Source organism: Leptodactylus fuscus, chromosome 6 (genome assembly GCF_031893055.1).
Source record: "Leptodactylus fuscus isolate aLepFus1 chromosome 6, aLepFus1.hap2, whole genome shotgun sequence".
In the NCBI taxonomy this organism is placed as follows: Eukaryota; Metazoa; Chordata; class Amphibia; order Anura; family Leptodactylidae; genus Leptodactylus; species Leptodactylus fuscus.
The window spans coordinates 25,560,790-25,573,872 of NC_134270.1; the positions used below are offsets into that span (position 1 = coordinate 25,560,790).

Here is a 13,083-nt window from a genome sequence, read left to right on the forward strand (position 1 = left end):
GCTGTTTGAGGGCTGAGACCCACCCCCAGTGCTGTGAGAGAACTCATTTACATACCGACAAGAACCAGGATTCCTACGGAACGGCAGCGTGGAGAAGACATCTAAAGGTAGAAGTAGAATAGACTTTCCTAAGGCTAATCCAACGTGTTAGTTAGAAAAAAAAGGCTTGAAAGATAGGATCTCTTTAAAGGGGTTAGGTTGGGAATAATATTATTGGCAGTACACCATATCAGGAAAGTGTGTAATATACACCCTGGCCCCCTGTCACGCCAAGGCTTACATCTGCACAGTGCTGCAAAAGGTTGGAAGTCTCTACATCATTTGTTGACGATCCCATGCTCGGTCACATAACAGGCCCCTCTCTATTAAGTGTAGGAGTAACGCGCGGTCAGTCATGTGATCCAGGTCTGGAGTGACAGAGAGACAAGACTTCCGGCTGTGAGAACGTAAGTTGTGGCTCGATGGGTGACCAGAATGTATACTATGATGCAGTGAGTACATTGCCTGAAAATAATATTACCCACACAACTCCTTTGCTGGAACCCCACGTGTCCCGCGGTGTTTTACAGTCCCTGCATAGTGGATGGCATTCTAGTGAATCATATACACACATTGCATAAAAATATGCATGGCGGACATGCTGCGATTTCCAAAACCGCAAAACATGTTGATAATACCTATGAAAATGCCAGAGGTTACCCTATAGGTGTAATAGAAGCACTGTGAAAAGCGCTGCAGGAAAAACCATGACGTGTTTCCACCGCAGTTTTTCCCCTATCGCTTTTGTGCTGTGGCCTGCTACGACGAAATGCTACTTACCGACACAACTGGCTGATGGTTTCTGTGAAGTAATAGAAGCTGGAAGTCTTTGCATTTCTTCATATTGAGTCACAGACAGACTCCTTAGTTTGATGGAATAATTCACAGGCACCGGGGATGTGTTTTGCAACTGTAACAAACATACGTGTGTGTTAACTCACTTAACCAATCCTAAATGCTATCATAGAATAAGAGAAACTGAGTCGTTCATGATGTTAAGGATGCTGCCCTCTATAGGGTGGTGTACAGAGTGCACTCTGTTCTCCTAATTCCATCCTGGAGAATAGATTTGCATATTTTTTACCCAGAATCCCTAGCGGAGCAGGAATGACTTGTAAGTCTCCGTACTGCCTATGTAGGCAAACACTCTCCCTGATGTGTACGATTGTCCCCCGACCTAAGAGAAACAGAGGAATCTTTATGCTGGTGAAATTTGTGGCCTGAAAGAAATACATTGGAGCCCTGATAGGTGAGATGGAAGGAGGTAGCACATAACTGCAGGGGCAGACTACACAGGTTTGTATGTAATCCCTAACCACGGAGACACATGGCTTTACACTTTACGTAGGAGCTGTGTACACAAAACAGTATGTGTTATCAACTAAGGCCTGATTATAAAGTTCGTTGCACTGATCCATCATAGGATGAGAGCAATGGACTTTAGCAGAGCTGGAATGACTTATGAAGACGGAGTTCCCTCTATGTCCATTCACTCTCGTGCATTATGCTTTGTCCACCAGTTTTCTGGTATACAAGGCCTAAAAATAATTTGTGACTTGTTTCTGTCCCTGCTACAAGCTGGTATAGATTTCAGTGCATTTGCATGGCCCAATAAAGGGGGAGCCTGATTTATGAAGAGGGGATAAGAAGACTGGCATTGGCAGCCTTCATAAATTTCCCCCATTGAATCCTTGTTATTTGCAAGATTGCTATATTCTATCTCTAGTGTTCTGTTTTGAATGAAAGGCAAATGTACGTTATCTCTTTAAATATATACAGAATATCTTCACTTCATTGTCATTCCACAATAGGCATTTCCACACTGTATAGTGAAAAGACGCAGGTGTTTATAGACAATACCCCCAGCTGTATACTCCGAACATCGCATTATATAGACGTGTACTTTACCTTAAATGTTGATGTAGCGCTCTCCTTAGCTAAAACATATCCCATGTTTAGTGTTCCCTCTTCCAGTGAACAGGACAGGGAGGGAGCTAAACCACGTCCCTTAATTCCCAGTGTTAAAGTCGCTTGTCGGGTGCGCACCTCCAGATTTTCAAAGAACTAAAATGACCAAAATAAGATAAAATAAGATAATCCTTTAATAGTCCCACCAAATTTCAGATTTAAAATACAAGATAACTGGTAACTATTAGAGATGAACAAATAGTATTCGAAACTAGAGTTTTGAATATCACGCTCCCATAGGAATGCATGGGAGCGGTCGTACAGCAAGGGGTTAAGCGCCGGCCGCTTAACCCCTTGTTGTACGGCAGCTCCCATGCATTCCTATGGGAGCGAGGTATTCGAAACTCTAGTTTCGAATACTATTCACTCATCTCTAGTGACTATGTTAAATCCTTTTTCCGTCCTCTGCTTATAATCACAAGGCAAAACTGTGTCCAGAAACCCTATACGGTGACGCACAAAGTCCTAACTAGTCAGTATTATTAACCCATTATCTATATGTGGGCCGAGCTATGCTACATCTGTAAGGTATCCTATTATCCCCTATGGGACTCTTATTACAGTAGTCCATACAGCCGTGTGCATAAATCATAATGTCTTATGTACAGGATTGTAGACATCATAGACTGCAGTACAGAAATGCAAACCATATGATACTTCTATACCCAACATACAACCCATAGAACATAAAGTCTCTGCGGAGAAACAAGGGTTGTAGTTGGTGAAAACCAGGAGTAAAATTTTAAGAAAGTCTGTCACCGGGACTATCCCTATTGTATTATGCTGTTTATCACTGTAATGTTCTCTGTATCACGGTGGTGACTAGATATCCTGGGGGGGGGGGGGTCATGTAGCAGGCATCCTTTAAATGTATGCAAGCTCTATTTCAGAAAATTGGAGTTACGACCCCTATAAAGTTATAGGGAAAAATCAATCAGCGCCGAATGTTTTACCTAAAAAAGGTATTCAAGGATAAACATCCATTATAAGCGCAACACTGTTACCTGCTGTTACCTCGGTCTTAAGAATTGGTGTCAGAAGACTTACAGTTTTGTCTTCCTCGGGTGAAAAGGCGAGGAGAAGAAGACATTTCGCTCCTGGCTCCACAATACCGACAGGATTGAGCAAGACAAAAGGACCACAGGAATTAAAAATAGAGAAGCGAGGCTTGGAGAATGAAGGGTCAAGGAACACAATAGGAGTCAACAACAAGTTTTCTACTTTTACAGGCAATGCACTTATCTGTGAAGAGCTTCGAGCGCTTACAAACCTGAGCGGCTGCAGTTAACCCTTTGCAGTGGTGAATCTGAAAAGCTCTCAAAGTAATTGTACAACGCTCAGCCATCTTCATCAGTCCTAGATACGCTGACCAGGGACTGAGCTCTCCTCCATATAGCAGGACCTTTATGTCCTCATCTCTTGGTATAAGTACCCTATAAGTCAATGTCTGACCCTTTAACTGGACTTGTAATAGGAATAAAAGTAACAGGCAACATGAGCAAACTGTGTTTTTATTAAGACTGGCTTACTATACGCCAGTCTTAATAAAGCAGATAGAGAATCATATTAAAAAACCACATGGGTGAGTGGGAATTTTTTTTATTAAAAAAAAATTGCTCAACTTTATAAAAACATTATGGTGGGGGTGGGGCCTTACTACGTTTTGGTATGGGGCCCATATCTGTGTAAGTCCCTGGGCTACAAGTATGCAATGAAAAAGTGGAAACGTATTGAATAATTATGATATTTTTGAAATATAAAGATTGAGAATCTTCAGTAGTTGATACCTTTTTAATGGCTAATAAGAATGATGCCAGATTGCAAGCTTTCCAGACGACTAGGTCTCTTCATCAGGCATGGTATGACAATTTCTGAAGGCATGCATATTTCTACACAAAAAGAGGCACAGGAATCAAGTGTTCGGTGCGACAGGTGATGGAAAGCACTTGATTCCTGTGCCTCTTTTTATGTATACTGTACAAAAGCATAAAATTGTGTCATACCATGCCTGATAAAGAGACCTAGTAGTCTCGAAAGCTTGCAATCTGTCATCATTAAAAAGGTATCACCTACCGAAGACTCAGTCTTTATATTTCATATCCACTGTTTAATACGGAACAGATATATTTTTCCTTATATGAAATCTTTGAGATGGTAAAAACGTATGTTTTTTTTCCAGCTGTATATAATAAGTTCTTACTATGTGAAACTATACATGTAATGATGAACATATAAGGTATAAATAGGAACAGCTGCGATTTCTCGTAAACAATGATAAGAACAAAAAAAATATCATGAAGGATTAATCCTAACATAAGCTCTAATGGTTAGCGACTTCAAGGATACTTCCACAGGCTCAGAGGAAATGTTTTGTAAAGTTACTTTCTTTACAACTCGCTGACCTGCAAGAAAAACATATTAAAGAATATTTAATCTGAGTATACAAATATCAAACACTGAACTATTTTTTCAGATGCATGCAAGAAGTAGAGCCTCTCTTGGATATATTAATATTCTAAAAAAGGTTGTATTCAGCCATCATAGCATCCATCGCAGTTTAGAGTGTATAGTGAAGCATATACAGGTGACAACATGGATTCCATTGTGGCAACTGTGGCACGTTTTGGGGTACGGCAGTTGTGAACCCACTGTGTTGTAATGGACTTGGCTTGGAACTAAAACTTGGAGTGGGGCCTTAAAGGGGCTCTATCATTACAAAACGGATTTTGAGCTAAGCATATGTGCTGCCTCGGATTCTTCCAAAGACCCCCAGTTTTTAGTAAAAATCTGTAAAAATGATAATGCCAATGAGGCTCACTGAGCTCTCTAGGCGATCCCCAGAGCCAGCACCCCCCCCCCACGTCATACTTCTGTAACGCCCCTCCGTTGCTTGCACTCCAACAGACCACCTCCTCCACACTTGTACTGCCTACATTCTCTATTGCAGGGTTGCCCAATACGTCGATCACAATCTACCGGTCGATCGCAATGGACGTATGGGTCGATCGCGGGTTACAGCCAGGGATCCCCGGTGTCTGCTTGTTCACAGTGCAGGCTGAGAGTGGACTCTCAGCCTGCGCTGTGAACAAGCACTCCGGACACTTGCAGGCTGCTCTTAGGGATGGAGGGAGCCAGGGTGCTGCTTGTTCACAGAGCAGGCTGAGAGTCATCTACGGACACTGGCAGGCGGGGCTCCCGCAGCCCCAGCCTGACAGTGTCCAGAGATAACTCTCAGCCTGCGCTGTGAAGAAGCAGACAGCGGGGATACCTGCGTGGCCACAGAATGCCGCTGTCTCCTGCTCTCACGATCCGCCCAACCACGCCCACATGCACAGCCCCGCCCACAGACACACCACAACCCCGCTGTGTGTACAGAGCTCACTTCTCCTACAAGTCCTACAGGCATAGACCAGCAGAGTAGCGCTGTATATCAACACACAGATTCCCATATACCTCTACAGTTAAAATCCAAATGGGACTCGGTGTGCCAGCCAACAGCCTGTATGCCAAGTGCATGAGGACTTACTTTTTATATAGTCTTTAATATTGGCTGCTAATTGTTAATAATTATTGATAATTACTAATATTGGTATCTCGTTCTGCTAATGAATTGCGTAGTGGCGAATGTAATATGAAGAAAATCATTACAACCTTGTTAACGCAGCAGAAATGGCGATGAATAAAGCGGTGACACGCTAACATAAAATGTAATTGAGCCGTTCAGAGTTATGCTTGTTGCTTTTAATTTGGAAATCCATTAAACTTGGTAATCTATGGTAGAAGAGCGGCGCTTCAGATAAATACATCACCCCCTCCCTCACCCACGATAAAAAAAAAAAAGCGAGAGACGTGCCAGCACAGCGCCATTTATACATATCGAAAATGTCTGGCTGCTTAGGAGTCTACTATCAGCTATCAATAACATCTTGTAGTAATGTGAAGTGAAGCTACTTTGGTCATTTTAAAATGAAGTCTATGGAAACGCACAACCATTAACTGGTGTCTGTCTCATTCCCCTGATGAAGTACCTATAGCGATCTCTCCGAAGCTGATGACATGGCGGCCATTTTCAGAGGTGACGATTAATGGCGGTGCTATTGCAGGACAGTGAAGCTCGAGATACAGGGTGTTGTGTGGGCTGTAAATCAGGAGTGCAATAGTTAAATGAGGATCAAGAAGTAAAGATGTAGCCAAGTTTAACATGACTTTTAATAAATTAAAGGGGTATTCTGGAGCCAAATTGATTTTTCTGTATGAATTGTGTGGCTGTCTGACACCCAGACCCTGTACAGATCAGCTGTTGCAGTGGCCTCTGGTTGCTGGGAGTTGCTAATGGACAGGAATAACGTACAGCACTGCTCCTATTCAAGCAAAAGGATGGAGGCAGCAGGCCTATACACTGTATAGCGGTGGTCCCTGAGAACTGCACAACTGCTCCTATTATATATTTATAGCACCAACATATCCCACAGCACTCTTCAAATATTCTCAACACTGTCCCATATAGAACTCACAATCTACATTCCCTATCAGTATGGGAGGAAACCATGGGGAGAACATACAAAGTCCTTGTAGATGTTGTCCTTATCAGGATTCGAACTCAGGACTGTAGTTCTCACCAGTGAGCCACCATGCTGTTACTTCAATAGGAGGAGCCTGAACATCCTCCTCGTCCACTGGAAGCTTCTGCCATCTAGAATTTGAAGAAATGGCGGATCTGTTCAGGGTCCGTGTATTCCCACAGATTAGATACATACAGATCACATACAGAAAAATCTGTTTAGGGTCAGGGTGACTCCACCGAAACGTGCGGCGCTGTGCACCGACACTAGAGATGAGCGAACAGTGTTCTATCGAACTCATGTTCGATCGGATATTAGGCTGTTCGGCATGTTCGAATCGAATCGAACACCGCGTGGTAAAGTGCGCCATTACTCGATTCCCCTCCCACCTTCCCTGGCGCCTTTTTTGCTCCAATAACAGCGCAGGGTAGGTGGGACAGGAACTACGACACCGGTGACGTTGAGAAAAGTAGGCAAAACCCATTGGCTGCCGAAAACATGTGACCTCTAATTTAAAAGAACAGCGCCGCCCAGGTTCGCGTCATTCTGAGCTTGCAATTCACCGAGGACGGAGGTTTCCGTCCAGCTAGCTAGGGCTTAGATTCTGGGTAGGCAGGGACAGGCTAGGATAGGAAGGAGAAGACAACCAACAGCTCTTGTAAGAGCTAAATTCCAGGGAGAAGCTTGTCAGTGTAACGTGCCACTGACGGGCTCAATCGCCGCAACCCAGCTTTCCCAGGATCCTGAATGGAATACACTGTCAGTGTATTCCCGTATACCCGATATATACCCCGATACCCGTTCCAACGGTGTGCCCCCCCACCTTCACCCCAGAAATACCCTGCAAGTCCCCTAGCAATAGAATTGGGGCTATATACACCCACAATTTTTACTACTGGTATACAGTGCCATTGTCTGACTGGGAATTCAAAGAATATATTGGGAATACAAATACCCTCATTTCTTGCTACTGCCATATAGTGCCAGTGTCTGACTGGGAATTCAAAGAATATATTGGGGTTACGTGCACCCACAATTTTTACTACTGGTATACAGTGCCATTGTCTGACTGGGAATTCAAAGAATATATTGGGAATACAAATACCCTCATTTCTTGCTACTGCCATATAGTGCCAGTGTCTGACTGGGAATTCAAAGAATATATTGGGGTTACGTGCACCCACAATTTTTACTACTGGTATACAGTGCCATTGTCTGACTGGGAATTCAAAGAATATATTGGGAATACAAATACCCTCATTTCTTGCTACTGCCATATAGTGCCAGTGTCTGACTGGGAATTCAAAGAATATATTGGGGTTACGTGCACCCACAATTTTTACTACTGGTATACAGTGCCATTGTCTGACTGGGAATTCAAAGAATATATTGGGAATACAAATACCCTCATTTCTTGCTACTGCCATATAGTGCCAGTGTCTGACTGGGAATTCAAAGAATATATTGGGGTTATAAATACCCTCATTTCTTGCTACTGCCATATAGTGCCAGTTTCTGACTGGTAATTCAAAGAATATATTGGGGTTACGTGCACCCACAATTTTTACTACTGGTATACAGTGCCATTGTCTGACTGGGAATTCAAAGAGTATATTGGGAATACAAATACCCTCATTTCTTGCTACTGCCATATAGTGCCAGTGTCTGACTGGGAATTCAAAGAATATATTGGGGTTACGTGCACCCACAATTTTTACTACTGGTATACAGTGCCATTGTCTGACTGGGAATTCAAAGAATATATTGGGGTTATAAATACCCTCATTTCTTGCTACTGCCATATAGTGCCAGTTTCTGACTGGTAATTCAAAGAATATATTGGGGTTACGTGCACCCACAATTTTTACTACTGGTATACAGTGCCATTGTCTGACTGGGAATTCAAAGAATATATTGGGAATACAAATACCCTCATTTCTTGCTACTGCCATATAGTGCCAGTTTCTGACTGGTAATTCAAAGAATATATTGTGGTTACGTGCACCCACAATTTTTACTACTGGTATACAGTGCCATTGTCTGACTGGGAATTCAAAGAATATATTGGGAATACAAATACCCTCATTTCTTGCTACTGCCATATAGTGCCAGTGTCTGACTGGGAATTCAAAGAATATATTGGGGCTACGTGCACCCACAATTTTTACTACTGGTATACAGTGCCATTGTCTGACTGGGAATTCAAAGAATATATTGGGAATACAAATACCCTCATTTCTTGCTACTGCCATATAGTGCCAGTTTCTGACTGGTAATTCAAAGAATATATTGTGGTTACGTGCACCCACAATTTTTACTACTGGTATACAGTGCCATTGTCTGACTGGGAATTCAAAGAATATATTGGGAATACAAATACCCTCATTTCTTGCTACTGCCATATAGTGCCAGTGTCTGACTGGGAATTCAAAGAATATATTGGGAATACAAATACCCTCATTTCTTGCTACTGCCATATAGTGCCAGTTTCTGACTGGTAATTCAAAGAATATATTGGGGTTACGTGCACCCACAATTTTTACTACTGGTATACAGTGCCAATTTCTAACTAGGAATTCAAAATGCGCAAGGCTCCCGGAAAGGGACGTGGACGAGGCCGTGGGCGAGGTCGGGGGAATGGTTCTGGGGAGCAAGGTAGCAGTGAAGCCACAGGGCGTCCCGTGCCTACTCCTGTGGGGCAGCAAGCATTGCGCCACTCCACAGTGCCAGGGTTGCTTGCCACATTAACTAAACTGCAGGGTACAAACCTTAGTAGGCCCGAGAACCAGGAACAGGTCTTGCAATGGCTGTCAGAGAACGCTTACAGCACATTGTCCAGCAGCCAGTCAGACTCTGCCTCCTCTCCTCCTATTACCCAACAGTCTTGTCTTCCTTCCTCCCAAAATTCCGAAGCTTTACAGAACAATAACCCAAACTGTCCCTGCTCCCCAGAGCTGTTCTCCGCTCCTTTCATTGTCCCTCAACCTGCCTCTCCACGTCACGATTCCACGAACCTAACAGAGGAGCATCTGTGTCCAGATGCTCAAACACTAGAGTCTCCTCCATCTCCGTTCGATTTGGTGGTGGATGACCAGCAACCCACCCTCATCGACGATGATGTGACGCAGTTGCCGTCAGGGCATCCAGTTGACCGGCGCATTGTGCGGGAGGAGGAGATGAGACAGGAGTTGGAAGAGGAAGTGGTGGATGATGAGGACACTGACCTGACCTGGACAGGGGGGATGTCAAGCGGGGAAAGTAGTGTGGATGTTGAGGCAGGTGCAGCACCAAAAAGGGTAGCTAGAGGCAGAGGCAGAGGTCAGCAGCTTAGGCGAAGCCAGGCCACACCCGGAATCTCCCAAGATGTTCCAGTTCGTACCCAGCCCCGAAAAACTCCCACCTCGAGGGCACGTTTCTCGAAGGTGTGGAGTTTTTTCAAGGAATGCGCCGAGGACAGATATAGTGTTGTCTGCACAATTTGCCTCTCGAAATTGATTAGGGGCTCTGAGAAGAGCAACCTGTCCACCACTTCAATGCGCCGTCATTTGGAATCCAAGCACTGGAATCAGTGGCAGGCAGCAACGGCAGGACAAAGGCCGCCTGCCGTTCACGCCACTGCCACTGCCTCTGCCACTGCCTCTGCCTCTGCCACTGCCACTGCTGACTGTGCTGGCGATGCACTCCAGAGGACGAGCCAGGACACCACTTCATCTGCCTCCGCCACTTTGTTGACTTCTACCTCATCCTCCCCTGGTCCTGTCTTATCTCCTTCTCCTGCACCATCAAAGGCACCATCAGGCGTTTCTTTACAACAACCCACCATCTCTCAGACATTGGAGCGGCGGCAGAAATACACTGCTAACCACCCACACGCGCAAGCCTTGAACGCCAACATCGCTAAACTGCTGGCCCAGGAGATGTTGGCGTTCCGGCTTGTTGAAACTCCCGCCTTCCTGGACCTGATGGCAACTGCGGCACCTCGCTATGCCGTCCCTAGCCGTCACTACTTCTCCCGGTGTGCCGTCCCCGCCTTGCACCAGCACGTGTCACACAACATCAGGCGGGCCCTTAGTTCCGCGCTTTGCACAAAGGTCCACTTGACCACCGACGCGTGGACAAGTGCATGCAGACAGGGACGCTACATTTCTCTGACGGCACACTGGGTGAATGTAGTTGAGGCTGGGACTGCTTCCCAAACTGGCCCGGTGTACCTCGTCTCCCCGCCTAACATTCCTGGCAGGGACACGAGAAGAACACCCCCCTCCTCCTCCTCCTCTACCGCCTCCTCCTCCGCCACCGCCTCCTCCTCCGCCACCGCCTCCTCCTCCGCTGTTAGATTGACCCCAGCTACGAGTTGGAAACGTTGCAGCACTGGCGTTGGTAGACGTCAGCAGGCTGTGCTGAAGCTGATCAGCTTGGGGGACAGACAGCACACTGCCTCCGAGGTGAGGGATGCCCTCCTCGATGAGACGGCAATATGGTTTGAGCCGCTGCACCTGGGCCCAGGCATGGTCGTTTGTGATAACGGCCGGAACCTGGTAGCAGCTCTGGAGCTTGCCGGACTCCAACATGTTCCATGCCTGGCCCACGTCTTCAACCTAGTGGTGCAACGTTTCCTAAAGAGCTACCCCAATGTTCCAGAGCTACTGGTGAAAGTGCGGCGCATGTGCGCCCACTTTCGCAAGTCGACAGTAGCCGCTGCTAGCTTAAAATCTCTCCAGCAACGCCTGCATGTGCCACAACACCGGCTTTTGTGCGACGTCCCCACACGCTGGAACTCAACGTTTCAGATGTTGAATAGAGTGGTTGAGCAGCAGAGACCTTTGATGGAATACCAGCTACAAAACCCTAGGGTGCCACAAAGTCAGCTGCCTCAGTTTCACATCCATGAGTGGCCATGGATGAGAGACCTTTGTGACATCCTACGGGTCTTTGAGGAGTCCACAAGGAGGGTGAGCTCTGAGGATGCGATGGTGAGCCTTACAATCCCGCTCTTGTGTGTTCTGAGAGAATCCCTGATTGACATCAGGGATAACTCAGATCACACAGAGGAGTTAGGGATAGCATCCGATCCGTCACAGCTGGAGAGTAGGTCCACACATCTGTCCGCTTCACTGCGTTTAATGGAGGAGGAGGAGGAGGAGGAGGAGGAAGAAGAGTTGTCCGATGATGTGATGGTGATACAGGAGGCTTCCGGGCAACTTCGAATCGTCCCATTGTTGCAGCGCGGATGGGTAGACATGGAGGATGAGGAGGAAATGGAGATTGAACTTTCCGGTGGGGCCAGAGGAGTCATGCCAACTAACACTGTGGCAGACTTGTTGGGGTGCTTTACAACCGACAAGCGTATTGTCAAAATCATGGAGGACAACCAGTACTGGATCTTTGCTATCCTTGACCCCCGGTATAAAAACAACATCTCGTCTTTTATTCCGGTAGAGGGGAGGGCCAATCGCATCAATGCTTGCCACAGGCAATTGGTGCAGAATATGATGGAGATGTTTCCAGCATGTGACGTTGGCGGCAGGGAGGGCAGTTCCTCCAGTAGGCAACCAAGTTCTCACCGGTCCACACAAACGAGGGGCACACTGTCTAAGGTCTGGGACACCTTGATGGCACCCCCTCGCCAAAGTGCCGCCACGGAGGGTCCTAGTGTCACCAGGCGTGAGAAGTATAGGCGCATGTTGCGGGAATACCTTTCCGACCACAGCCCTGTCCTCTCCGACCCCTCTGCGCCCTACACGTATTGGGTGTCGAAGTTGGACCTGTGGCTTGAACTTGCCCTATATGCCTTGGAGGTGCTGTCCTGTCCTGCCGCCAGCGTCCTATCTGAGAGGGTGTTCAGTGCAGCCGGTGGCATCATCACTGACAAGCGCACCCGTCTGTCAGCTGAGAGTGCCGACCGGCTCACTTTGATAAAAATGAACCACCACTGGGTAGAGCCGTCATTTTTGTGCCCACCTGTGTAAAGCACCCCAACATGAAACTCCATGTCTGTACTCAACCTCTCCAATTCCTCCGCATCCTCATACTCATCCACCATAAGCGTTGCACAATTCTGCTAATACTAGGCTCCCTCCACCCTGATTTCCCCCAACTCTGCTGGTTAGAGGCTCCCTCCACCCTGATTTCCACCAACTCTGCTGGTTAGAGGCTCCCTCCACCATGAATTGGTCCAAACTGGGCTGTTAAGCGGCTCCCTCCACCATGAATTGGTCCAAACTGGGGTTTTTAGAGGCTCCCTCCACCATGAATTGGTCCAAACTGGGGTTTTTAGAGGCTCCCTCCACCATGAATTGGTCCAAACTGGGGGTTTTTAGAGGCTCCCTCCACCATGAATTTGCCCAAACTGGGCTGTTTAGAGGCTCCCTCCACCATGAATTGGTCCAAACTGGGCTGGTTAGAGGCTCCCTCCACCATGAATTGGTCCAAACTGGGTTTTTTAGAGGCTCCCTCCACCATGAATTGGTCCAAACTTGGCTGTTTAGAGGCTCCCTCCACCATTAATTGGTCC

At 46.4% G+C, this 13,083-nt stretch overlaps 1 protein-coding gene across 1 annotated transcript in view; it reads right to left on the bottom strand.

Moving 5' to 3' along the window:
- CFAP74 (cilia and flagella associated protein 74) overlaps nt 1–13,083 on the bottom strand; it is a 121,980-nt gene that overhangs the window by 18,862 nt on the left and 90,035 nt on the right. The window contains exons 29-33 of the mRNA XM_075279619.1: nt 6,036–6,145; nt 4,354–4,409; nt 3,055–3,174; nt 1,948–2,103; nt 820–949 (exon numbers count right to left, since the gene is read on the bottom strand). Coding sequence (XP_075135720.1) covers nt 820–949; nt 1,948–2,103; nt 3,055–3,174; nt 4,354–4,409; nt 6,036–6,145 — 572 coding nt within the window. The remainder of the gene's footprint in view (nt 1–819; nt 950–1,947; nt 2,104–3,054; nt 3,175–4,353; nt 4,410–6,035; nt 6,146–13,083) is intronic.